General features: G+C 40.4%; 1 protein-coding gene across 12 annotated transcripts in view; it reads left to right on the top strand.

The window, feature by feature from the left end:
• Positions 1 to 27,178, top strand: part of RYR3 (ryanodine receptor 3) — a 541,049-nt gene that overhangs the window by 475,155 nt on the left and 38,716 nt on the right. For 6 of the 12 annotated variants that reach the window (XM_090033491.1, XM_090033489.1, XM_090033481.1 and 3 more), the window contains 14 exons: positions 2,069 to 2,178; positions 4,808 to 4,859; positions 7,514 to 7,567; positions 11,206 to 11,305; positions 11,497 to 11,576; positions 11,861 to 11,937; positions 13,715 to 13,788; positions 14,031 to 14,048; positions 14,520 to 14,600; positions 17,142 to 17,230; positions 18,072 to 18,200; positions 18,526 to 18,630; positions 21,465 to 21,546; positions 21,915 to 23,236. In XM_090033491.1, the coding sequence (XP_089889617.1) occupies positions 2,069 to 2,178; positions 4,808 to 4,859; positions 7,514 to 7,567; positions 11,206 to 11,305; positions 11,497 to 11,576; positions 11,861 to 11,937; positions 13,715 to 13,788; positions 14,031 to 14,048; positions 14,520 to 14,600; positions 17,142 to 17,230; positions 18,072 to 18,200; positions 18,526 to 18,630; positions 21,465 to 21,546; positions 21,915 to 23,236 (2,373 nt within the window). Of the gene's footprint in view, positions 1 to 585; positions 683 to 2,068; positions 2,179 to 4,807; positions 4,860 to 7,513; positions 7,568 to 11,205; positions 11,306 to 11,496; positions 11,577 to 11,860; positions 11,938 to 13,714; positions 13,789 to 14,030; positions 14,049 to 14,519; positions 14,601 to 17,141; positions 17,231 to 18,071; positions 18,201 to 18,525; positions 18,631 to 21,464; positions 21,547 to 21,914; positions 23,237 to 27,178 lie in introns of all 12 variants that reach the window. The other 6 variants (XM_090033490.1, XM_090033488.1, XM_090033487.1 and 3 more) reach the window with 3 other exon arrangements.

The following is a 27,178-nucleotide window of genomic DNA, read 5'->3' as shown; positions in this document are numbered from 1 at the left end:
ATTCACTTGGTTTATAAGGGTCAGATCTATCCTGCCTTCTGCTTGACTTCAGACTAACACAGCTAACTACATTTAACCATAGAGACTCACTGGTTCTGAGAAGTGCTTCAGTCGATCTCTAAGTGCCACTCTGCCCTGCCTTCTAATTAACACAGCTAACTACCTCTCTCTATTTTAAACAAGTCACATTGTATTTCCTGTGTGTTTTTTTTATTGTATATTTGAAACTTCTTTGACTAAAGACTATGTCTATATAACATGACACAATGGTATCTCAATCCAGATAGAGGCTTTTGATGCTATCACAATACAATTAAGGCACAGTGCCAGTATAAACAGACACCTGCAGAGAACTATAATGAAATTAGGAGGTATTTGATGTGCATTCAAAGTGTACCCCACGTATTCTCAGAAGTCTGATGAATGTACCACTGAACATCTCCATTAGTTTGGGTTTTATTTCACTGACCAATCAGAGGATCAAAATTGTACAAAATGCATATCCTTACTAATCATTAACTACCTAAGCTATTATACTATGTTCCTTTTACCCCTCTTGATCTCACTTTCACCCCCCCCTCCCAGGCACCGTTCTATTAACCTCTTCCTCCATGGTTATCAGAACTATTGGATAGAAACAGAGGAATATTCATTTGAGGAGAAACTAGTTCAGGATTTGGCTGTAAGTACTGACATAACTGGGCTTTAGGTATCAGTGCCCATTTTAATATATATTTTTATACATATTTTAACTGTGTTTAACTTTCTGTATCATACATTTTTGTCTACATTTATAAAAACTGCAATCCTCATACTTCAGGGCGTAAGCTGATTGCTTCCTGTAGATAGGAAGAAATTTACCTCCTATCTCAATAATGCATATTTAAGTGCATTAAAGGTGGTTTATGCCCTTGATTGAAGTATATGGTATTGTTCACTTTTGAAAATGGGACTGGATTAGATGGACTGCTTTTGTCTATATGGTAATTCCTATGTTCCTATGTGTTAATTATTATTTGTTTGGAAGCTTAACACAATTGATGCTTTTCCCTCCTTTTGATTTTTTTGTTGATGCATAATACTTTCTTTATTTTAACATTTTAAGCTTTAATGCAAGTTAAGTTATGCCATTTTCTTGTTGGTACTCTATAATGAAATGTAAATATGTTGTAGCCATATTCAGCAGAAATTCAGTCTTTATATATAATGGATGTGGAGAATTGGTGACCTTCTGCATTTTAAACCTGAGTCTAATTCTCATTCAGAAAGATCACCATATCTCTCTTCCTTCTTCATGATGTGTCTTTGGCATCTTAGAAATGTTTAAAATACAATATCCTTGCTGCGTAAGCCCCTTGGAAAAGGAAGATATCAGTTACAAACCAGAAAAATATGATAAGGTCTAAACTCAACATGAGCTGCTGTGGGCTTTCACAGAAAACATGTAACGCCTTTTGAGAGGCACTGGTATATTGGAAAAGCATTTGCATTTTTGAGAGATTATGGGTGATGCTATTCTTCTACATCTGACAGCTATAGTAAGGCCTTTATTTCACTTATTAAAAATATCAGCACCCTCCACCACTTCCCTGATGAGACAAGGATTATCATTTAAGATTAGACCATATGTCATGAGACTTGTTCAGTCTTTGGTCTTCATTGTGTTGTATTGTTTTTCTTCCCATTAACACACTTTCTTCCATACCTTTTCCTTCTCATCAATTTGTTTGGGAAAAGAAAGGCAGATTCAACAATGACACAGAAGTTTACAGATTAATTTCTGCTGAATAAGGTTTATAACTTTCATTTGCAACATATTGACTTGGATAAACTTCAACTTTCCTTTCAAACAAGAGTAACAGAATGAGATACTGTAAATGCTTCATAGCCATACAAACAGAATGTTTCACATGTTCCAAACTGCTGAATATCATCAATTTTGGAAAAAGAACATAAATTGAATAGAATGAAACTGTAATTATTTTTGCTGCATTCAGATTTCTCTGCTTTGGCTTGTTGTTTGTGTTGTTTCCACTTATGAAATGTTACAATGTAAATCTTTGTGTAGACACCACCAAGGAAAGAGGAAGAGGAAGAAGAAGAGACTGAAAAAAAACATCCTGATCCACTTCATCAGATTATCCTTTATTTCAGTCACAATGCGCTCACTGAGAGAAGGTAAATAGAGTGACATTCTAAATTACATAAGACTCATTTTTGTAGCCTTATTTTCTCTTCATTGATCATAGAATTATACCATTAAGGTAAATTTAGTGTGACAACAGAAGTAAAAATATTACCACATTTTCTTGTGTTCAGCACGCCCCCAAATAAAACATGCATCGTGTGTTTAGAAAACAGAATGCAGAGTCATAGCTGACTGTGTGACATCAAGTAAGTGCTCCTGGGAACATAGAGTAGCCACGAAGGTTGGCATCCCAGGAAACAGGCTGATGAAGCAGCAGGCAGCAGGAATTTCCTGTTGTGCCATATCTCCTGGAAACAGTGTTTCCAGGAGGACCTAGTCAGTGTCCAACATGGTTAGTAGGCCTGTGTGAATAGGGAAGTATTCAGTTCAGATTTGGCTGATTCAGAGGACAGTGCTTCGAATCACTGTCCCCATTTGATTTGGCTTAATCAGAATTGGAGATTCGGTTCAGCTGGGGAGAGGCAGGCACAGCTGGGTGGCTGCAGGTTCTCCTGTGGCTCCTCTGGCTGTGGCTGCCTATCCCTGGTTGGGGAGCTGCAGGAGAAGCCCCCACGGCTGCCCTGCCCGGGCCCCATGCCCCATGCCAGCCTCCTGGCACTTCAAAAAAAAAAAAAGTTTAAAAAAGCACCTTGCACTCACTGGCTGCAGCAGCAGAGATCAGGGCCTCTGAGGGCTCATGGCAGAGCCCACACATGCCATGATGGGCAGTGAAGGGCAGCAGGAATTGCCCCCCCCCCCCCGGAACCCATGCAGCAGCTGCCTCATGGTGCAAGTGCAGCGCAGCTCAGCAGAGTGCTGCACACTACCTGGGAGCTGGGGCTGAGCTGTGGTCAGCTTCTGCTGTCTGCTGGAGCTATCCCAGTTCCTAGACAGTGCATGGTGCCCTGACGAGCTGTGCTATACCTGTGCAATGTGACAGGTGCCATGGAGATACCAGGCGGGGGTGGGACAATCCCCGCTGCCCCTCACTGCCCTACACTGCATGGAGGGGGCTCTGCCATGAGCCTTCAGAGGCCCTGATCCCTGCTGCTGCAGCTGGTGAGTGCAGGATATTTTTTTTGTTATTTTTTAAATGCTGGGAGGCTGAGGCTTGGTCGTGGATGGGGCCGGGCCGGGCAGCCACAGGGATTTCTCCCGCAGCTCCCCCGCCCAACTGTGACTGCCTGTCCCTAGCTGATCTGAATCTGAATCTCTCAGAATCTTTTCCAAATCGATTTGGAGGCTTCAGATTCAATTCTAACCTTTTAATGGGTCTACCAATTCAATTCAGATTTGGAGATTTGGCTGCCGAATGTTCTCCAAATAGAATCAGAGACTGAAGCTTCACACAGCCCTAATGATTAGGTCCCAAACCCTTGTAAGATCAGCAGCAAGACTAATATTTCTTTACTGTAACTAGTTCTTTATATAATTTGCTATAGATAAAGTGGAATTTCTACATCACAAGTCTCTTCATGACACTACCAGCTGCTTTCTTCCTGCTTCAGGTACATGCACAGCCAACAGCTGTGGTTGTGAGAGAGTTAACATAGGATTTCACCATCTTGACAGCCACCTTGGCAGCTGCATGACATTCATAGTGTCTCCAGGCTTCCTTCATTTCCAGTGAAGAAAACAGCTTCCCTGCTTAAAACAGGCACCCCAATTTTGGGGGTCTGATTTTGGAGGAAAGGTGTATGTTATATGTGAGGAAATATGGTTTTTGAATCAGAATGTGATTGTAAAAATGATTTAGCACAGCTACAGTTCAGTACTGCTAATATATTTTTGGCAGGTGGAAGTAGGATTTAGAGAATATATAGCCCCAAAATTGCCAGGCTTGATTTCGTATAGATATGAGGCCAAATCAGTTACTGTTGTTACAGACAAGATGATTCCTCCAATCTATGGTACTAGGAGAAGCCGTGGTGCAAACAGGCAAGGACGCCTGTTTGGGCCACTCAGTTAACCAGCATATTTTGTTATCCAGCATCCCCCATTCTTGAGGGATGCCGGATAACAAAGCTTTTACTGTAGTAGTTAAATGTTCTTATTGTTAGCAGGTATTTATAATCTTTTTATGTTATAAAAGGTTCAGAAAATCATGGTAAATAGTCTGAATTCCTATTAATGCCTGTTTCTGCCTTGTTCACACTTAGAAGACAAAGGCAAAGTATTCTTACATTGCCTTAACATAATCTTCCATGTGATTAATGATTTACTTAATTAGATAGTCCCTTAAAAACTGGAACAGCTTTAACTGAAGTTAGTTCTGGGCCCAGTTCTGGGCACATGTGTAGAACTGCCACAATCATCATATAGATTTGAATTCTGCTATCTTTTATTCAATGAAGTGGCTCTGTTTCAGCCAGGTAACTGACCTTTCCATTTACCCTGCTAGCGCTCTGTCAGACACTGCACCTATTTATCAATAATAAAATATGTTACTGACCTTACTCTCTTGTATATACATATGAATTTTACCAAGGAATTCACAAGGAAATGAGGTGAATAAGGCATAGCTCTCTTTGAGGAAAATGGGACCTGCATTCTGACAGTACTGCAAGAGATTTTAAACCTTCATAATAATCACTGTGAATGGCATTTTTCTTCCTCCAGCAGACTAGAAGATGATGCTTTGTATATTTCCTATTCAGCCATGATGGCAAAGGTAAGTATGTAATTTCAAACCCCATTCCCACCCCTAGATATTTCTCCAATTTATTCAGACATATTCTGTAAGCTTTCCTCTACTGTCTCCTTTGTGTTCTATTTGACAATAGCAGTTCCTCTCATATTCTCTAACTATTTTTATGGTATCACTGGACCTAAGTCTGCTAAACTACACAACCCTATGGAACTGAATTTGTATTCTTTACACAGGCCCTAAGGAAGGACTTTTCCTACTCCAAAAATGTAGTTCTGCCATTTCTGCTGCACTGTTGTAAACACTAAAAGCTAGAACCAAAAAGGACTTATATACCTAGGTTGCACTTTTAAGCACTGAAATCCCAGTGAATGATCCATAAAACCCCTGATAACTGCTCAGGTACCTGTGAAGGCATAGATGCATAAGTTTCCTCCAGAAAACTTACTTAGGTGCCTGAAGTTCTTCATATGCAGCACTACCATCATCATTTAAAGTTGACTTCTATTACTCTTTATTCACCAAAATAGCACTTTTCCATAACTGGCCTTTTTGACATTGATTCTGTTACTCTTGCATTGTAGACATGTACGTTTTCATATGCAAACAAAGCATGTACTGGTCAGGCAGGTATGTGGCTGTATATGCTCACAGACATCACAAAAATGTAGCACTCCAAAAATGGCTGATTAATGGGTGTTAAATGCCAGAAAAGGAGAAGGGTGGCCCTCCCATGTTTTGATTGCCTAAGGCTGAGTGGTTAGGGCACTTGCCCAGGAAGCAGGAGACACAGGTCAAGGCTCCCTTCCTCCAAACAGTTTTGAATCTGTCTCTCTGACTTTCCAACACTAACCACCATATCACAAGTTAGGTATTACACAGCCCCTTCTTATGCTGTTCTTTCAAATGCCCCTAGGGCAGCCAGAAGAAGGAGATATATGAGTTGGCAGGAAGAGAAGGAAGAAAGGCTGAAAGAGCTAGAGTTATTTAGCCTGGAGAAATGAAGACTGAGGTAGGGTTTATAATAGCCTTCAAATACCTGAAGAGTGATTATAGGAAGAATGGAAATGGGCTTTTTTTCTCTGGGGACAAGTTGGGGACAAGACTAGGAGCAATGGCCTCAAGCTGCAGCAGGGGAAATTTAGGTTGGAGATGAGAGGAACTTTCTGACTATAAGGGTGGTCAAACATTGGAACAGGCCACCCTAGAAACTCTGGACCTCCCATCCCTGGAATTTTCAAAAGTAGGTTGGACAACACATGGCTGGGTTGTTTAATCAGGGATAAACCTGCCTCGAGCAGGGGGCTGGATGAGATGGCCTTGTGAGGTCCCTTCCATCCCAATTTTCCTATAATCCTGGAGGATATGCTTCTCAGTGAGAGGCCTTCAGTTCTGGGAGGGGGCAGTTCTAGCCTGATCCCTTGTTCCCAATGGGAGAAACACTTCACTTAATCCATTGTATTAAATGACTATTAAATGCAAGGTATAATAGCTCAGCTTCAAAAAGAGCACTGAAGAGGTGTTTTAATGATGTCAAATTTGTGGCACGCTAGTTTAGGCACGGAGTTGGGAAATTCAAGAAAAGTAGTTTGAAATCCCCTCTGGGTGAATGAAGGGAGTCTAGAACTCAAGTCTCCCGCTTCTCAAAGTTGTTATCCTCCTGTTTTTTCCTGGTCCTTAGGCACATTCATTATCATATACTTGCCCTACCAGTGTGTAGCCTACTGCTCATGTTCATTATGCATGTGCATGCACATCCAAACTGTGGAGGTAATAGAAGTGCAAACTACACCTCAGTGGCCAAAAGGCCATGTATGAGCTTGCAAAACTGTCATTTCAGTGCACAGAGAGTAATAGAATTCCACCCTTAGGCACCCAAATCTCTCTTGAGTCTACTCAGGATTCACACACTAAGAGAAGCAGTGCCTAAGTCCCTGGAGAGGCCTAATTCAACAGGTGTGCTTAATACATGCTTAATTTCAATTGGTATCATTGAGTTCATTGACACATTTCATTATCATTAATATCTCTCCCAACTCTCCAAAAAGATATCACAAAAAAATCCTTGCTTCTTGCATTGAGTTGATCACCTAAGGTGCTTAAAAAATTGATATGTATGGGATGGCTACTGATATCATGGCTTCCCATCCCTGAAAGATGCATTTTATCTTATAACCACATAACGCAAAAATGCATGAGTACGTGAAGGAGTTGGAAGTAGAACCTAGGACTCCCTCATTCATCCTGCAATGCCCTCTTTACTGGCTTCTTCTTCTTTGTTTTCTCTCTGGCCACAGGCTTTCCTGTTCTTATTTGTATGAATGCATGTGTGAGGACAAATATTTAAAGAACTCAAATACTTTTGAAGCACTCACATACTTAAGGAATATTGCTATATTATCATTTTTTATCACTAGTGTTCAAAATTAGATTTGAAGTGCACCAATATCTAATGGCTTCCCCCTTCTAAATCGTTTTCCTAGCTGCTTTATCAGTTGTAAATAAAGGTCCAGTATTTGCATAGATTTGATTTTAGAAATGTTAACTTCACACATTACTGTAATTATTTTGTTAAAAAGTGTGATTTTTTTTGCCTGTCAGCACAAACTATAATAGAAATAATCACTGTTTGTTTCAAACTGAGCATTATTTTGCAATTTTTCTTTCTATGTAAAAAGAGCTGCCAGATTGAAGAAGAAGAAGAGGATGAAGAGAAAGAGAAAACTTTTGAGGTGAGAGTCCAAGCAAAGTGGAACAAAACTGTAAGATGAAAACTAGAGGACAAGTGCAGTTATAATAGCTATATGGAAGGCATTTTACTAGATTATTCAGAAAAAAGCAAATCAACTCTGCAATCAGCCAAAAAATAGAACATTGTGGCACACGGTCTGCTTTAAATTGAAACCTCTCAGCATTCCCTTAAAAGCTCTGCCTGACTCTCTTGCTGTCTTTGTGTTCTTATTTCTTTTTACTTTTCTTCACAATCTCTGTTCCACCTCTCACTTTGCCCCTCACTCTCGCATCTTTTTGCTTCCTTCCATTCTGACCCTTATGTGTTTATGCATTTTCATCTCTTGAAGCATCCATTTTCATTAACCTCTCCATCAGACACATTTATTCTACGTAAGTAATCAATTAACCTAGCAGCTACAAGGAGAATATGTACTTACCTATAGTAAATGGAGTTCTTTGTGTTCTCCAGCAACAAATTCAATTCTGATTATGGACAACCATTTGTTATTTAAAGTAATTGGAGTTCTTCAAGATGGGTTATCCAACTACACATTCTGTATTGAACCCTCCATCCCTCTTGCAATACCATCCTAAGGTTCTGTGGTTGATAGAAAACTTAGAGTTAGGGGGTGGTCTGTACTTCCCTTTATCACACTGGGGCAGACTATGATGTATTACACTATTCTATAATAACATTTCTTCTCTGAAATACTGTGTATATATATTCTATTCTTGGTGTGCACATGCCTCATGCAGTCAAGCACAGAGCCCTTTTGTCTTGGCAATACTTGAATATTGCTCTTCAAGCTCTACGCCAGGGGTTCCCAAACTCTGGTACACGTACTCCTGGGGGTATGCAAGATATCTGTGGGGAGGTATGTGGATGAAATTGTATAATGGCAGATTTAATTTTCATTATAACAATAATTGGCATTCAAGGGATTAAAATATAAATTGTGTGCTGGTACAGGTACGCGGGCAGCTGGTAAATCTGGAAGGGGGTCCGCAATAGCCCCTGGCTGAATCTAGTGGTGGGCCAGCCCACAGGCCCCATCCAGAATGCAGGACCAGCACCTCACACCCACCCCCAGCTGTGGCCCTGACCCTACACACTGACCCATCATGATGGATCATATTGTGGACTGACCCTGTGGACACTGCACACCAGATCTGGCTGCAGACTGATACAGCATGCAAGGCCATGTCATCTGGTGCATGGTGCATGGGATTCCCCCTGGGTCTATAAATTTGGCAGTGAGAGAGTGGTAGCACTGATTTGGTACTGCCAAATTTCCAGAATCAGGAGGAACCCCACAGATCAGATGACACAGCTTCACAGACTACATCTGGCCCAGAGCAGGCTGACCACCAGTGCTCTACACTAAGGACAGTGGTGTGTACTCTCCACTCCCCAGTTTCTCTTATTCATCATATCACCACTGATTGTTGAATCTTAAACTCCCTCTCAGCTGCCTATACTAATCAGCTGAGCTGGCTGCCTATTTCCAGCCCTCCTTTCCCATTCCCTTAAGTCAGTGTTCTCAAACTTTTTTAGCCTCAAGGACCGCTGCATAACTTTTCTGAATTTGGTAGCACCCTGGTTGCGAACCACAGTTCCAGCAGTGTAGTTTTTTATTTTTGTGCCCTGGATGCTGGGGTGGGGGCAAGGAAGAGCAGGTAGTCTTACCTGCCATGACATGAACTCACCCTTGTAGTGAAGTGTGGCAGAGTCCTCTCATCAGTCTCACTCACCCTCTCTTCTGTTAACCCTCTCATAGGTTCCCAGCAACCTGCATATATATCGTTGCTGTAAAAGCTTTAATTGGCTTGCAGTTTTGAAAGGGTTAATACAGTAGCTGTTGCTGCACAGCAGCAGGGGAGAAGGAGTCATATTGCAAGGAGAATCCTTATGCAGACTATCTACCCAGCAGGTGCTAACAGCTTCTGGGTGACCCAAGGATGGAGCTCCCACAACCTCTCTGAGTAGCGTGTTCCAGTGTTTTTCTACCCTCTCATGAGAGGATTTTTCCCAGTATCTAACCTAAACTTCCCTTGCTGCAACGTGAGACCATTGCTCCTTGTTCTGTCATCTGCCACCACTGAGAACAGGCTACCTCCATCCTTTTTGGAACCGCCCAACGGGTAGCTGAAGACTCCTCTCAGTCTTTTCTTCTCCAGACTAAATAAACCCAGTTCCCTCAGGCTCTCCTCAGAAGTCATGTGCCCCAGCCCCCTCCATATTTTGTTGCTAGACTCTCTCCAATTTGTTCATATCTTTTCTGTAATGGGGGTTCCAAAACTGGACACAGGACTCCAGATGTGGCCTTACCAGTACCGAATGGAAGGGAAGAATTGCTTCCCTCGATCTGCTGGCAACACTCCTACTAATGCAGTCCAGTACGCTGTTAGCTTTCTTAGCAACAAGAAGGCTCATATTCAGCTTATTGTCCACTGTAACCCCCAGGTCCTTTTCTGTAGAGTTGCTGCTTAGCCGTTCAGTCCCCAGCCTGTAGCTGTGCATGGAATTGTTTCATCCTCTGTGCAGGACTTTGCAATTGTCCCTATTCAACCTCATGAGATTTCTTTTGGTCCCATCCTGCAATTTGTCTAGGTCTTTTAATTACACTTTTAATTTCTGTTACAACATTTGATATGATCACTCAGATCAATTGTCAACTAAACCCTTCCTCCAGACTCTAACAAAGTAGCTTCTTTTAGGTGTCCTTGTTAATGAATGTTGTCCACTCCTCCCCCTCACCCACACCCTTTGCACAGAAGATGCAGGGAAAGAGATGAATGCATGAACTAAAGACTTACAGTGTGTACAGATGTAACGTTTAGATCACCCTAACTGAGCTTAGGGCAATCTAAATGCTGGAGCATGGAAGTGTTCACAGGGCTTCGGTCACCCTAAAAATGGTGCACCCAATCTAAAGTTAGTTCTTGTCACACAAAAATAAACTTTAGATTGGCATGGGTTAACCTGACCTAAATTGGGTTAACTCAACTTAATGAATGCATGCACATGTCCCAGCACACCTCTGGGGCTGCAAAAGCCCAGCCACTCTCCACAACCCTGGGACTGCTGTTTTCACTGTCCCACCGACCCTGACCAGGCTGTTTTCCTCTCTGACCAGCACACCCCTGGAAGAGGCAGTTCCTCCCCAAAATATTGAACCCCCACCCCAGTCATACCAGCTGCTCCCCGCCATGGTCCCCTAGGCCCACCCTGATCCTGCCAGCCCCTCCCAGTCCTGCTAGCTGTCCCCCACAACTTACTTGTCTCTAGTTGCCCATGCACCTTCTCACAAACATCAAACATTTGCATGCAGTGATCCCAACTCTGGGTTAGGTGGCTTAAATTAAACCACCTAAACCAGAGTTGGGCCCTGTGAATGCTTGTTTTCATCTTTAAAGAATAAAAATCCTCCATATAACAATCTATTAAAAGTCAGGCCACTTTGTTGAAAGGCTTCTCTTTGGCCACCTGGTATTTTATGCATCAATTTCTCGAGTCCAGCCAAGAGACACTAGAGTGCATCTCATCTATCTCTCTAGTTGTACAGGTCATGCTGCGTGTGAAAGAAAATAGCATGTTTAGTGTAGTGATAACGAAATTTTGTGTTCCCAAACTCAGGAGAAGGAAATGGAAAAGCAGAAGACGCTTTATCAGCAGGCTCGTCTACATGACCGTGGAGCTGCTGAGATGGTCCTTCAGATGATTAGTGCAAGCAAAGGTAATGTTTCTATGACATTAAAATTGTAAGTAGTCTATACACAATTATGTGGATAAGTCACTGTACAAACTTTGCATAATAAATAAAAAAAATAAATGCATATGAGCTACAGTAAATAGCATTTCTGGTTTGTTTTTTAGATTATTTAAACAATATAACATCGCTTCAATTATTAACTCTTTCTTTGACAGGTAAAATGGGACTCATGGTCATTGAGACATTAAAGCTTGGCATTGCTATTCTAAATGGCGGGAACACCATTGTTCAGCAGGTAATAATTTACAGCTTCTCCAACACTTGGTTTTGAAAAGGAATCATGCAGTTTGGTGCTTTGCTATTACAGTTGTCATGTTGATTAATTTTAACCTAGATGACAACAAATTGTGGTTGATTCTGGTTGGTTCAATATCATGAGTACAGCGAAGTACAGCAAACTGCACTTTAACTTGAAGAAAGATTGTTTCTGGTCAGTTGTGTCAATACAAAAAGTGTTGATTTGACAAATTGTCTAATAATGATTTTTATATTTTTTCCCCCTGAATCTTCTTGTTCTAGAAAATGTTAGACTACCTGAAGGAGAAAAAGGATGCTGGATTTTTTCAGAGTCTCTCTGGCTTGATGCAATCTTGCAGGTAAAAATACCAATCAAGTTGTTACAGGTTTGGCTGCAGCTAGTTTAGTGGCTAATTGCTTGGTTTGCTGCATGTGCAAGGTATGGATGGTAAGAGTTTCTAAATGGGTTGGGAAATGATCTAGAAAGAAATGTTGTTTGTGAATCTTAGTCACTTTAGAAGGATAGGTGGGTTTTTAGAATATTCTTCAAAAAAAGAAAGGAATGCTGGAGAGTAGTTAGACTAATGCCTGATCAGTAGTATAATGGCTAGTTCACTGCGTTAGGAAATCAGAAGGATACAGGTTCAAATACTCTCTGAGGCTAGGGACAGCCATTCCACACAAACTGATGCAAGTGACCAGAAACCAGTTCAAATCTGTAATGGACAGAACTTCAGTTGCTGAACTTTGCTTTCAAAATGGCTGAAACTAGTTTAAGATAAACCTGGATGGATGTAGTATTAGACTGAACTGATTTAGGTTAAATTGGTTAATTGAACTTCTATCCCAGATCCTGTACAGATTTCAGTTAACTCACAGTGCCCCAGCATCCCTTGCAAACCCCACCTTGCAGGGTGGGTGGGCTAGCCTTCACCCAAGCTGTCTGCCCCAAACAAATAGCAGTACAAACAGTTATACTCCAGCACCCCTTGGCTTCTGGTCTAGGGCATATTGTTGCATTTCTGGGATCAAAAGTGAATACCTGTTCACTTGCTTAGCAATCCAATCTACACAGTTTAGACTAACCTGTGAAGATTGAACTGACTGTACTTAGCCTGGGCTTTTTAACTGACTGTACTTAGCCTGAGTGGATTAGGTCTAGAACCTGGATTTCTTGATTCCTGTGCAAGTTCCCGAACCAGTCGGGCACCATTAGTTGCAGCTTAATTAAACCACAGCCTCTACATTCTTTATTGATTCCTGTATATCTGGGCAAATACAGCAGGCCCTGTTGCCCATGTGTATCTTTCTGGACTGCAGTGAAAACAAATTTGTATAAGTTGACCTGAAGATAGACAACAGAATATAAATGATACTTCAGATACAATAATCCTTCAGTTTGGAACTATAATTGTCTCACAGAAATGGAAAATATATGTCATCATGCAACTAAATAAATTGCATTGGCTAACAGATCATAAAATGTGTTTGGATTATATAAATAAAAACATCTCACCTATGTTGCCTTGCTGGGGTCGTTTGACCCCAGTACTCTTTCCTGCCCTGGCAGGGGGTTGGACTAGATGATCTACTCCGGTCCCTTCCAACCCTAGAAACTATGAAACTATGTTTTCAGGGGGATTACTCTCCTGTGTTCAGAGAAAGGAGTAATGTCTTAGGAACAGAAAATAATTTTTCAGTAGATTTTGACCTGGGAAAGGAATTAGACTTTCAACATATTTTTTCTAAGTGATAACAACTTGATTCAGAAAACATCATGAATGAAAAATTAAATGAACTCCAATAATGACCTTTTAGCAGGAAGTAGGTTTGAATCAAGAAATAGAAAACTGTTACAGTTTCCTTTTTCTCATTTTCATAGATCTACATCGCTTGTATTGATGTTAATGATAGCATTAGGCATGTACCAAGAGGAGATTTAGACCTGAATCTTTTCAAAAAAATCATTGGACTTTTTTCCCCAAAATCTTTTTTTATCTAAGACATTGTTCATTTAATATATACATCAGAGTGGGTAAGGTCAGTTATTCAAGGCCTTCCTCTTTTTCATGGGAGAAATTCATTTTGCCATTATCTACATCAGTACTTTTTCAATATTTTGTTCTTTGTTACAAGTGTTCTTGACCTGAATGCATTTGAGAGACAAAATAAAGCAGAAGGTCTTGGAATGGTTACTGAAGAAGGAACTCGTAAGTATAATGAAATCAGTTCAAATAATGATTAAAACAGTGTGTTTCCTTCTTAAGCTGGAAGTCAGGTCTGTTAGCGCATGGCAGTCTCTGTTAATAGTTTTATTAAAATAACTTAGGATTAGACTTTTATATATGGTCAATGTTTATTAAAATACTAGCAATAAACATTTTAACAGAAATTATCTTGTAACTTCCAATTTTCTTATCCTATATTCTTATTATTTTTCTTTGATCCACAGTCATCGTTCGTGAGCGTGGTATGTTTGGGTTTACAGCTTTTGATACTATTGTGTGTTGCAAATACAGAAAGAAATCTTCTTTAATTGCATCTTCTCTGACATCCTTTAGGTTTAGTTTTATGGTCTGCAGCAGGTTGCGTGTTGAGCTTGGATATAAGCAGTTTGATGCTTAATTAAAGAAGTGTCTTTCATACTTAAGGCATGGTTTTATTGACAACTAACCATTTACTTATTAAATATTTAGTCCAGTAGTTTTTACCATGAATGCATTGGAGTGCTAAATATTTTGGCTTTGCTTTTTCTGTCTCATAATTTGTTTTATTATCATTATTATCAATACATTTATTTAAAATTACTTTAAAGCAGCTTATAGTATTTGCTTTTTATTAAAAAGCACTTCTGTTAGAGGATGCTGTTTGAAGAATATATGTTGTGCATGTGTAATAACAAACAATGGTCACATAATTCATTGTACTATGTATTTTCAAGGTGAGAAAGTGCTACAGTATGATGAGTTTACTCGAGATCTGTTTAGATTTTTGCAACTGCTCTGTGAAGGTCATAATAATGGTAAGTAAATTGGAATGAGTTTGGGGTTAAGATTGCTTGCATTTATTTTTTAAGTGGATGGATGGTAATACACATTACTAGAAGTATCACAGGACATTTCAAAAAAAGATTTTGTTGTATACATAAATTGATTTAAAATATGATCATAATGTCCATCATATTTAATAATCATCAGTACTTTAAGTAGTGGGAATGATACAGTGCACTCCATTTATATCCTTAAATGAATATTTTGCATGTATATACTTATTGTACAGTTACATCAATAAAGGCAGATTTTGCTTAACTGATGATTTGGTCAACTGCATAAAAAGACACCAGTCCCAGTTGTTTTGGTTTTGTTTGGGGTTTTGGGGGGGGGGGGGGTTGGGAGGGGGGAGGAGAGAGGAGAGGTTGCCTATTCCTTACATTGTAACAACCATCAGTTTTATGTGTACTGTGTAAGTACCACAACCCTTCTGCCAGATACTGGATGTCAGTAATAAGGGCCAGGATCAACTTTAGGGCTTTTACACCACTTCTCAAATTTAGCTTGAGCCCCCAGAAACCTGAGAGAACTAAAATTTAATTGGGTGTTCTAATGTGAACAAAATTCCCTGCTCACAAGGAAATGTTAAACTAAAGTAAGGTTTATTACAGGAGAAAGGGGAAAGCATATACCTTAAGGAAAAATGTAACTCTTAACTGTAGCTCAAACCCAATCCTGGTTGCAGTTATCTTAACCTAGATCACAGTCACAGTCACTGGCAAACCAATGCAGGGAGCTACCACCTACCTCAGTCATTTGGGAAGGCAGCCTCACCCAGGGCTGCCGTCTTGGGACTCTACCACCTATGCCAGCCACAATAGCAAGTGCTAGGTAGGCAGAGCAACTGCAGAGACACTGTTTCTCTCTACTTCCAGAGGTTGCCATTGGGCTTATCCCAGCCAAAGTAGTGGGAAAGCCTGCACTGGAGTTACTGCCACCCTGATGCTGGGGAGTGCTGTTCTGGCCCCTGGAAGCACTGGCGGGTGTAATGCTAGACAAGTGTTGCCTCCAAGAGTCTCCGCCACTCCTCTGCACTGCTGCTGCGGTTATCTGCTGTTTCTCCACACTACTGCCACTGGGGATTACCTCCATGCCACCAGCGAAGTTCTCCATCATTCTTCTGGCCAGTCCTCTTCAGGTTGCTGTGCAACCTCAGCTCTCTTAGACCCTGCCCTATATATTAGTGGTTGGCTCAGGGATTTTTTTCAGCTTTCTACTATAATGAATCACCAGGACCTACTACAGAGCCCTGTGCTCAGAAGCACTTTTATTTGGAGGAGCTGATCGAGCGATTCCTGTTTGGAATCTCTCCATTCATTGTACACTCACTAAATTTGGCATTAAAACAGAGGGCCATCCCACTGCTGTCTTTGAGGGCTGACCTTATAGAGACCTTTGTATACCTTGGCATCAACAACATTTAGGTGCCCACAAACTTCACAATGTAGAAGGAAGGGCCCATGGACATAATCTTATCCATCTGCCCTTTGCAACTGCACTTTCACTCAAACAGTATAACCCCAGATAGGGGCAGATATGAGGGGGAGGGGGAAGACGTGCACCAGTGCAGTTGCACCTACCTTTGATTCCTGCTTCACCCCAAGTTTGAAAACCAACACCGTGGTAGCAGCATTTCTTTTTGGGCAGCAGTTAGAGCCTTAATGGAATTCAGGGCTCATTAACATCTACCTGATTCCTTCTAAACTCTTTGTTCTACAGGTGTTAATGACCCTTTCTCCTTTTTAATAGTCTTGATGTTCCACTAATCAACCTAGCCTTTCTTCTGCAATTCTGCTGCCTGTTAGCTGCTCCTGGTAATGTAGCTCCTATTTCACAGCCCTATAGATGGTTTTAACTAATTCCAATCAAGTTATATTTGTTTTTGCTTCAATGTTAAACTGCATAATATAGCCCTAGGTCCCTAGCATATTAGTGTAGCTCCTGGTTTCTTTTTATCTGGATAAAAAATACATGCTGCATTATATGGGACAGAGCGTGACCCTGTCTGTACTTCCCATTTCCACCCATGACCCCAGACCACAAACAGTGAAAACAGGTGTAAGCAGCCCCTCAAACCTGTATACTAATGAGAGTATGCAGATGAGAAATATTCTAAGCTACCATTATAGAACAGAACCACAGGCAAACATGCAGAATATAATAGGGGTTACAATACAAAAACTGCTTGAGTGCACAGGAGCTCTTTGTCCCCAGGATCTATTTTATAATTTAATTTTTCTTCAGGAAACTGACTAGGAACTGTCAGTTTCAAGGCTGCTATAAAGTCATGAGGTACTCTGAGACACAAAGTGACAAGCATTAAAAAGGTACAGCATGTTTAGCACAGGCTGTTCCTATAGTTAAACCCAATGAAAATGATTATGCTAATTATCTAACTGCATAGCTTTCTTTTAGTCTATGCTATGCAGTTACATAAAGTGTAGTGAGATCATCTTGTATTTTTTTCTGTCCTATGTAAATGTTTATCAAATACAAATTATTTACTGTTACAGATTTTCAGAATTACCTACGTACTCAGATGGGCAACACTACAACAGTGAATATTATTATCAGCACGGTAGACTATCTCTTGCGTCTCCAGGTAAGAAAAGATAAAAAGGGCACACCATGAGAGCAAGATGTTCCAACTGGGACATTCCCAAGCACAGGCTGCTCATCTGCTTCTGCTCCCATGCTTCAAATCTTGAACTACGTCAGTGAAGACTCTACAGGGCATCCCACTGCAACCACTCTGAAGACCTTGGTTTCCAGGGTTTTTGAGATCAGCCACTGAGGGTCATTCCTGGAGTGTCTTTCCCAGCATATTGTAGGGTTTGTAGCATGCAAAAGCAGGTAGGAGGACCATGCTCAGAACCAACACTGTGGTACAAACATGCCCCCAAAAAAGAATTAAAATGTCTCCTTTTCTCTCCTGCTTTTGTGAAGCTAACACCCTCAGCTGCCTGAGCTAGTAGTGTTCCTGCACTGAAGACATCACAAAGATCACTCTGAGCCCAGCTTCTGTGCAGGAAAATGATGAAGTTATTTTTGCACCCTTAATCCTGCCCCCACCCCTGCCCTTGCACACCTGCTTATCACACAACATGGGTGTCCAACATAATGTGCTTAAATTCTCAGTAAACACCAGTGTCTATAAGGGGACCCTGTAACTATGATGCTTAATATCAAAATGTTACCTTGTTTATTAATCTTTAAATAGTTCTCACCTCTCAAGTTTGTAAACAAGACACCTGTTTGTTAGTGTTTCAGTACTGACTACAAAACACATAATCCCAAAAAAGTAAAATATGATTGTGATTAAAAATAAAAGAACACAAAAATTAAATCACACCTGCTGTTTCAAATTTTGCTGATGGGAAGATGTGGAAGAAGTGCTGTGCATTTCCACTCTCAAGTTATAACATTCTGTCATTTGTTCATAGGAATCGATTAGTGATTTCTATTGGTACTATTCAGGAAAAGATGTGATTGATGACTCTGGACAGCGTAACTTCTCTAAAGCTTTGGCCGTGACTAAACAGATTTTTAATTCACTTACAGAATATATCCAGGTAAACAGAAACCTAACACATAACTGTCTATATTTACAGTCATAAATAGGTTGATATTTGGTTAGTATAAATTGGCAAATAATGCAGCTTCATCCTTGTTGATTTCAATAAAACTAAAAAGAACTATTGGCCGATAATATAAAAATATGTAGGTGTTTTCTAAATGTCTGTCTGTTGAATATGAGATGCTTTATGATAAACAAAGTTTGGACGGTATCAATTGTATTTATTTCTTGGATTGCTCAAATCAGAAACTGTAAACTGAAAGAGTTATTCTTTAAATGTAAATCAGGTTAAGAAATAATATGTTTTTCTTAATTTTTAGGGTCCTTGCATAGGTAACCAGCAGAGTCTGGCTCATAGTAGGCTCTGGGATGCTGTTGTTGGCTTCCTTCATGTCTTTGCTAATATGCAGATGAAACTCTCACAGGTATGTCCAGCTGACCAAGAATTTTCTTGTATGCATATTAGAAGTAAATTGCAATCAAATGTATATTGAAAGCTGTAAGTAAGTTAGAAATGTTGTCTCTGTTCTGTTGTACGTGGCTTTTTTTATTTTTATTTAATGACAGAGCTCTCGGAAAGACCCACTGGACAGTCAGTTGTATGGATTGCCATTCTCCTTTTGTCAGAAAGTTCTTCCTAATCTTCAATCTAAATTTCCTCTGGCCATGGCTCCTAGTCTTGTCCCTTATAGCCCATCTCCTTCTTTTCCATAAATCACCCTTCAGGTATTTAAAGATAAGTCTTCCCACAGTCTTTTCTTTCTTAAGCTAAATAACCCTAATTTTTTAGCCTTTTCTTATAAGTGTTGCTTTCCAGGCCCTTAATCATTTTTGTTGCTCTGAGCTGGACTCTTTCCAATCAGTCCATATCCTTCTTGAAGTGTGGGGCCCAAAACTGGACACAGTTCTCCAAATAAGGCCTCACCAGTGTTGAATAGAGCAGAAGATTCACTACCCTTGATTTGCAAGTGACATGCCTGATAATACACCCCAGTATGCTGTTGACTTTTTGGAAAAGAAGGGTACACTTTGGGCTCATATTCAGCTTATGGTCCACTACCACAAGCCCTTCTCTGCAGTACTGCAGCCTAGCCAGTCATTCCCCTGTCTGTATTTGTACATTCAGTTATTCCATCCTCAGGGCAGAACTTTGCATTTGTCCTTGTTTAACCTCATTGGATTAATTGCAGACCATTTTTCTGGTCTCTCTAGGTCATTTTGGATCTTAGTCCTACCCAGAGTGCCTACAACTCCATCTAACTTAGCGTCTTCCACAGAATTGCTAAGCATGCACTACATCATCAAAATCATTAATGGAGATATTAAACAGTAGGGGACCCAGCACAGACCCCTGAAGAACTCCACTTGATACTTCTCCCCAACTATCATGATCCACAGAGGTGTTCAGCCTGGTGGTTAGACCCAGAGAGATTACCACTGTCCATAGTCAGGGGGCAATCCAAAGTCAGGCCTGGGTTCCAAAGTTTAGGGACTGGGCAGGAATACAGAAACAGACACCAGGGAAGTTGCACAGAAGAGAGATAGACAAACATTGTGGCCAATTTGTTGCGCAGCAGTGGCCAGGTGCTGCAAAAACCCCTAAAGAGCAGCCCTGGAACTAAACAGCAGGCTCAGGCTTAGCTGGCCCTGCTTTGGGAGTTGAGTGTTGCTGATCTAGTTGCCTAGCTGCAGTGCAGAGGTCTTACACCAGCTAAATATTGAGCTGTTGATTACTACTTGTTCAGCATGATGATCCAATGAGTTATTACAGTACTTTTGTCTAGACTTTCTTTCCTTAGCTTGTTAATGAGAACATTGTGGGAAACAGTGTCAAAAGCCTAGCTAAATTCAAGGTATATCACATCCACTTCTCTTCCACCAGTCAACCAAACCTGTCACCTTATAGAAGGAAATCAGGTGGGTTAAGGTGAATCCATGCTGGCTCTTCCTAATCACCTTGTTCTTCTCAAAATGTTTCCTTGAGAACTTGCTCCAGGTGTCTTCAATATCTTTTAGTTTAAAGCACCTCACCACCATTATAATGTGCAGGGATGCTAACAGACGTGATGCCAGAGTTTATTTCCACGCTCCTGCAGACACATCCCTGCATGAGTATAGGAGCCCATATGTGTCATCGTTACATATAGGGTAACAACATGTGTACATCACCTTTATATAGAGCAATGATATAGGGACCATTCACCAATTCAGATGCTTTCATATAGGGAGGGGCATGTAAGCACATAGGGAGCAAGAGGCATTTAATAAACCTGGCAAGTTTAAATAGGTGGGGAAGTGGGAAATGAGTGGAGTGTGATGTCCAGTCAGATAGCTAGTAAACCAGATCCCAGGCAGATGTAAAGTGGAGAACAAGGTGGAGGGCAGTTTTTGTCTTACTGCACACATCGTCTTTGCATCCTTATCCCATTCTATCCCTCTGGGGTCCATAGGTATGCAGGTGCTATGTGCTATGTCATGTTACTTCTGAACAATCCAGGTTAGGTACCAGAAACAGTCTAACTGGATAAGTGCAATGTTCTGCCTGGGCTAATTAGTCCTGCTGAAAAACATACTATGCTAATAGAAAACTTACTCAGAGCTAGCTCAGGTACTTCTACATGGTAACTGCATTGTGTAACTGGGGATGAACCCTGTGTAACACTCCTTCTTTTCCTTCCAGATCTAACACTTTCAATCTGCATTCCTTTCACTTCTCTCTCTCTCTCTCTCTCTCGTTTGGACTGCATATAAACTTCCTCCTCACTCCATGAAAAATATTTCAGAAATTTTGACCAGATTTTCAAGTCTGTGTGTTTTACTGTTAGGCATCCAGATCCATATTAGTGTTGTTGTATTAAGGAGCCTTAGCATATTCTATAAAGGTATTGATATTTTAGTGATATGACACCTAATGTATTGTGCTACTACATCTTACGGTGAGAAGGGATGGATTTATTTCTTAGATCTGAGGGTTAGTCAGATCAGTGAAGTTCTGCTTTCCCCTGCCTACCCTTCAGAGATCCTGAATTTGTTATTAAAACACAATCTAATGATAATAGCAAATCTGCTATGTTAGTATAAGATTATAGATCATTAACCATAATCAAATGATACTGAAAGATTCTGATGAATATCTTTTCACTAAACCAGCATGGTCTCAGATAGTCATCCTAAATGTTTTTTCCAAATAAATTTCATTAATAAAGGAGGAAAAAAGAAAAGAAAAGAAAAAACCACCTGCACTCAATTTGTGTTACAGGACTCCAGTCAGATTGAACTGCTTAAGGAACTGTTGGATCTTCTACAGGACATGGTTGTGATGCTGTTATCACTGCTGGAAGGTCAGATGTAATTTTTATAAATTATGTATTATTATTTTCTGTGCTGCGAAGCTGAGTTGTTACAATCACATTAATCTTGCAGATTTCCGTTTCATTACAATTATATTATGCCAATGGAAAAAGCTTTTCAGGACTTACTAAAAAAAAAATTCAAGGAGAAATATATAATGTGAAGTGTACATAGGGTTGAATGGGCAAAGACACTCCAGAAAAATACATTTAGAAAATGTTGAAGAGTTAAGAATGAAATAAGAAAATAGTGAGGTGGGAAGGGGTTGTTTTGCATCTTAATATGAAAGTGAAATCAATTTATTGCTAAATACAGTATAGGTACACCCAGTAACGTGTTGTTTTGACTTACACAATAGGTAATGTTGTAAATGGGACTATTGGCAAACAGATGGTGGACACACTGGTAGAATCATCTAGCAATGTAGAAATGATTTTGAAGTTCTTCGACATGTTCCTCAAGTTGAAAGATCTAACCAATTCAGATGCTTTCAAAGAATATGATCCAGATGGTAAAGGCATTATCTCAAAGAAAGAATTTCAGAAGTCAATGGAAGCTCAGAAACAATACACACAGTCAGAAATTGAATTCCTGCTGTCCTGTGCAGAAGCTGATGAAAATGATATGTTTAACTATGTTGATTTTGTGGAAAGATTCCATGAGCCAGCCAAAGATATCGGATTTAATGTGGCAGTATTATTAACAAACCTTTCAGAGCACATGCCAAATGATTCACGCCTTCAGAGCTTACTAGAGCCAGCAGAGAGTGTCCTTAATTATTTTGAGCCTTACCTTGGCCGCATTGAGATAATGGGTGGAGCCAAAAAAATAGAGCGAGTTTACTTTGAAATCAGTGAGTCTAGTAGGACGCAGTGGGAGAAGCCACAAGTGAAAGAATCCAAGAGACAGTTTATATTTGATGTTGTAAATGAAGGTGGAGAACAAGAAAAGATGGAACTGTTTGTGAACTTCTGCGAGGACACAATCTTTGAAATGCAGTTGGCATCGCAGATCTCTGAATCTGATTCAGCTGAAAGACCTGAGGAAGAGGAGGAGGAGGAACCATATTATGTAATGGAAGCTGGAGATGATGAAGAGGAAAAGTCCTTGGAATCAGCCTCAGCTTTTGCAATGGCCTGTGTTGCACTTAAGAAGAATGTTGCCAACTTTTTAAAAATGGTCACTTTTAAGAACTTAAGAAAACAGTACAGAAAAGTTAGGAAAATGACTATAAAGGAATTGGTTAAAGTATTTTTTTCTTTTTTCTGGATGCTATTTGTAGGGTTATTCCAGCTGTTCTTCACTATTGTATGGGGGATTTTCCAGATACTTTGGAGTACTGTGTTTGGAGGTGGCTTGGTTGAAGGCGCCAAAAACATAAAAGTTACCAAAATATTAGGGGACATGCCTGACCCAACACAGTTTGGAATCCATGATGATGTCATGGAAGCAGAGAAAGCTGAAGGCGTTGAGCATGGCATTAGAGCTGAACTTGTGCAGTTTGTGAAGGGCGAAAAGGGAGAAACTGACATCATGTCAGATATTTTTGGTATTCGTACAAAGAAAGAAGGTGGCTCAAAATACAGTCACGATGCTGGACTTGGAGATATTAAGGAAATAATTGGTTCAGATAGCCCTTCATCTTTGGAAAATGCTGTTCGGAAGAAAAAAAGAGCACAGGTAGGTGACATGAATTATATCACCCTCACAGTGAAAGCTAATTACATTGCTAAAAATTCTAGAAGAAACTAAATTTATTTGCTTACACTTTGCATTGATTCTCAGGATGATTTGCTAAGTGGGAGATCTCTTGTATAGCCCACTGTATCTGCCTAGCTTTGACTTTAAAATTGTTTTGGTTGTAGTAAAGCTGAAAGTGCAACAGAGGCTTTCCAGATACTCTCCAGCTCTTTTTTGTTATGTCTTTTTTTTTTTCAGTCTAAATAACTTAGTCTTGGCTACCTTAGTCTTTGCTGTACTATATCTTCACCCTACTCTCCAGTACTCTTCCTCCATATTAATGCTTGATTATCTTCCTAACTTGTTTATTATGTTTGCTTCATTGATCACAAAGGGCAAACTGGCTTTTACATTTCCTCCTCTTTGAAGTAGTTTTGCCCAATTTTACTGACTTACTGTTAATTTAACAGTCAGTTAATGATAATTGTCCTTCCCATATAAGAACAATTTGTTTTGTTCCACTCCACTAGTCCTAACAGCAGTACTGGATGATACCTCTGGATCCAAGCACCCCTTTTCATATCTTTAACTCCTCAGCTCAAATTAATTTTATTTGTATTAGGCTATTTCAAATACTTCTCTTCTGTCATCAGTATTAATTCAGTCCCTTAGGATTTCCAGCAACTTTCTATATAAAAATGCACTACATAACTCTTTGCCATTTGCTTTCTAGTCATTCTTTTGGACAACTAAGATATGTCTGTTACCATTTCCTTCTGCTCATTAAGCTAAATTTGCTATTTCTCAACCTATTTATTTATTTATTTACAATGATAATAAAAATCCAAATTTGCTCATGACTGTTTTTCAAATCTAGTCTTATTTTGTACACCTTTTTATAAAAGTAGCATTTGCATCTGTGAAAGTCTGTTGTATGAACATTAGTAGAAAAGTATGTGATATATTTAGTATGTAGAATTAATTTACTTTGAAATTAACGTTCTTAGCATCCCTCAGTGAGAACTTAATTTTTTTTTTAGCAAATATTGTTTTTCTTTCTATTCACATACAGCTCTTGCAATTATTTTTTTTCTAATTGGTCATACATGTGTTCGGAAAGAGACATAAATTATTTATCGTTAATTGTAACTTTAGCTCTACAGCTTATTGTTCAAGCTATAGCTTTGCTTTAACTAATTCAGGAGTATTTATTTCTAATTCCACATTATAACATTTACTGTTCATGTAACGTGTGAATTATTTAAATTATCCACTTGGAACAGAAATGATACTATATGATATGATAACCAATTAATGGAGCTCAAAGTATAAATTTTACAATTTAATAGACAGCTCAAAATTTGCTTTCAGTGAATAATTTGGCATTTAATCCGAAAGAGCTTTTCATGGGAACTCATTTGAATTCCCTTCAGCATTTGCAGAAAAATATAAAATCTACTTTTTACTCAGCTATCTCCTACAGTTCAGCAGGAGAGCCCTCGAAAAGCAATCATACTGTGTATAATTCTATCCTAAAGAGTGTTAATTAACTTTTTAAAAGCTGTCTTTTTTAAAAAATATATTAAGTGGTAATAATCCTTTTGCAAAGTGTGGGTGATTTAGATGGCAAAGTCATTTTCAAATACGCCATAAGGTTATGTGTATAATGCTCGTACAGTGTCAGGGGCTGCTTCTACATGAGATGCTGACTGAGCAGTCATTACTGCACAGTCATTTAGTATAAACCGGAGTTACTACGCAGTAGCATCACCAAATGGCTTTTTTGTGACACTGGCTGTATTGTTGCTCATTACTGCTGAGCAGTAGTAACAAGCTACTGTGCAGTCAGCATCTCATGTAGATGCAGCCAGGGAATACCAAACTGAGCCACGCTGCACCTGTTCCAAGCCTGCGTAACCTCACACATTAGAAGTTATGCAGAGGCCGTAGCGAAACACTATGATTTTGCCAGTAAGCTCAGTTGAGAAGAAGAGCCAGCTGGTCTCTATACAGCATTGTGTTACAGTAGTTACACTATTTGTGGTCCAGGAAGCTGTACATGCATGGAGTGCCTCTGGCACTCCCTAACCTAGCATCATGTTGAGAGAGAGAGTCATTTTAACTGCAGGCATGAAGATTAGATTCACAAGTTGAACTTTGCCACTGTAGTGCCAAGTTGCTTTGCCTAATTTTTAGATGCTCTACTGCCCCATGGAATTTATAATCCCAATTGGGTACCCACGCTCCACTATTCAAGATAGAGGTTAAGCAGCTCAGAATGAGTTTCACTGTAGGCAGCCAGCTGAGTTAAGAGCTCCCTAAGCTAGGCTGTGGGGCATGCCAACCAGAGGCAAAGGGCCTAAATCCTGTCCCTTTCTAAGAATCAGGTACTTAACACCACGCTGCAGACTGGTAGTTTCTTTCAGTTGATATTTACAGTCGTAAACCCTTTCTTGGAACTAGAGGCCTAAGCGCTTTCTTTTAAAACATCCATCAGTTTCAGTCCTTTCTAAAGCTAGATGAAGGACACAATGCTGCTGGGGCTGCCACTCCTTTTACTCAGTAGCTTATTATTTAGAGCTCTCACTGGTGAAGTACAGACAGTCAAAAAGCCTGAGGCTGAATCAACTCAGTCTTTGCAGGTTAATCTAAATTGCACAGATTAAATTGAAACAGAAGTGAACAGACCATTGGTAATACATAGGGGATGCATGCACGTGCACTCCCTGATATTGGCCGTGCACCCACTGGAAGCGCCAACTGCAAAGTGGTTTTGCTGGTTTCACTGCTGGCTTGGCAATTGGCTGCTGGGGGGACACCACCTCCCCCCCATCAGCGATCTTGTGCTCCCTCAAACTCGGGAAAGACCGGTCACCCATGGAACAGACTTTTACCTTTGATTCAGGAAATGCAGCCACATGTCTGCAGCAGCTCAGGCCAGAAGCCAGGGGGCACTAAAAAATGGCTCTCTGGCTGTGTGTCCACCTGCTCTTCTTCTTGCCCCTGAGGTGTCTGGGATTTGGAGTCCAGACTCTGCAGGGTTGCTCATCTTTTTCTCTTTCTGCTTCCAGGTGCGTCTGAGATTTGTAGTCCACTGTTGCAGCCAGCAGCAGGTTTAACCCCCCACCCCCAGCCCCAGACCCCAGCTGATGAGGGAGGGATGAGCAACTCTGCAGAGTCCTGCTATCATGTCCTTCAAGACTGAGCTGCATCCCCAGCCGGGCTTGTCCCTCTCCCCTCCCGCCTTTGTCAGCCAGCCCTCTCTGCTCCAACTACGGAGCAGACCGCAGAGCCCAGCCTAGCCCACGGCTGCAGAGCATGCTGGGGGATTGTGATTTATCTTGAACCAGGAAGGGGTCTGGGACAGAAGTTTCATAAATCAGTTTGACCCAGATCAGTTAAGTGTGATATACACTCAACCAGGTTTATTTTAAACCAGTTTCAGCCATTCAACTGTATCACCAAATAAAGTTCAGTGATTAGGGCACTCACCAAGCAGGATAGAAACTTTGTTCCAATACCCTGAAGTCTGTTGGTTTTAGGGCATTCTCATGGGACATGGGATACTTCAGTCCCTGCTTTGAATCAGGCAGAAGGATTTGTTATGGAGTTTCCTGCATCCTGAGTGAATAGTGTAACCACTGAGCCATTTTGTAAAAAGGGGGATAGCAGTGTTGTACAAAGGCGGTTCGTTTCCCTGGAGGCAACGCAGAGATCACAGACACATAGACATCAGTCGGCACAAAAGGATGTATTTGTTTGTAAACAAAGGTCAGAGAGTGGAGCTTTGAAGCTCAAATCACCTCTGGCCCCAATTGCATTTGCAAGCGGTTTTTTATCTTCTCTCTCCTGGGCACGTATGCAGACACAGGAGTTCCTGCAGCCTACTTCCATTTCATACGAACATACATGTAACTACATCATCACATACATCGCATGTAT

The sequence above is a fragment of the Crocodylus siamensis genome, chromosome 2, assembly GCF_052110815.1.
Source record: "Crocodylus siamensis isolate JL-2025a chromosome 2, ASM5211081v1, whole genome shotgun sequence".
NCBI lineage: Eukaryota > Metazoa > Chordata > Crocodylia > Crocodylidae > Crocodylus > Crocodylus siamensis.
Note: the sequence above shows the minus strand (reverse complement) of the source record. Positions and strands in the feature narration are given on the sequence as shown.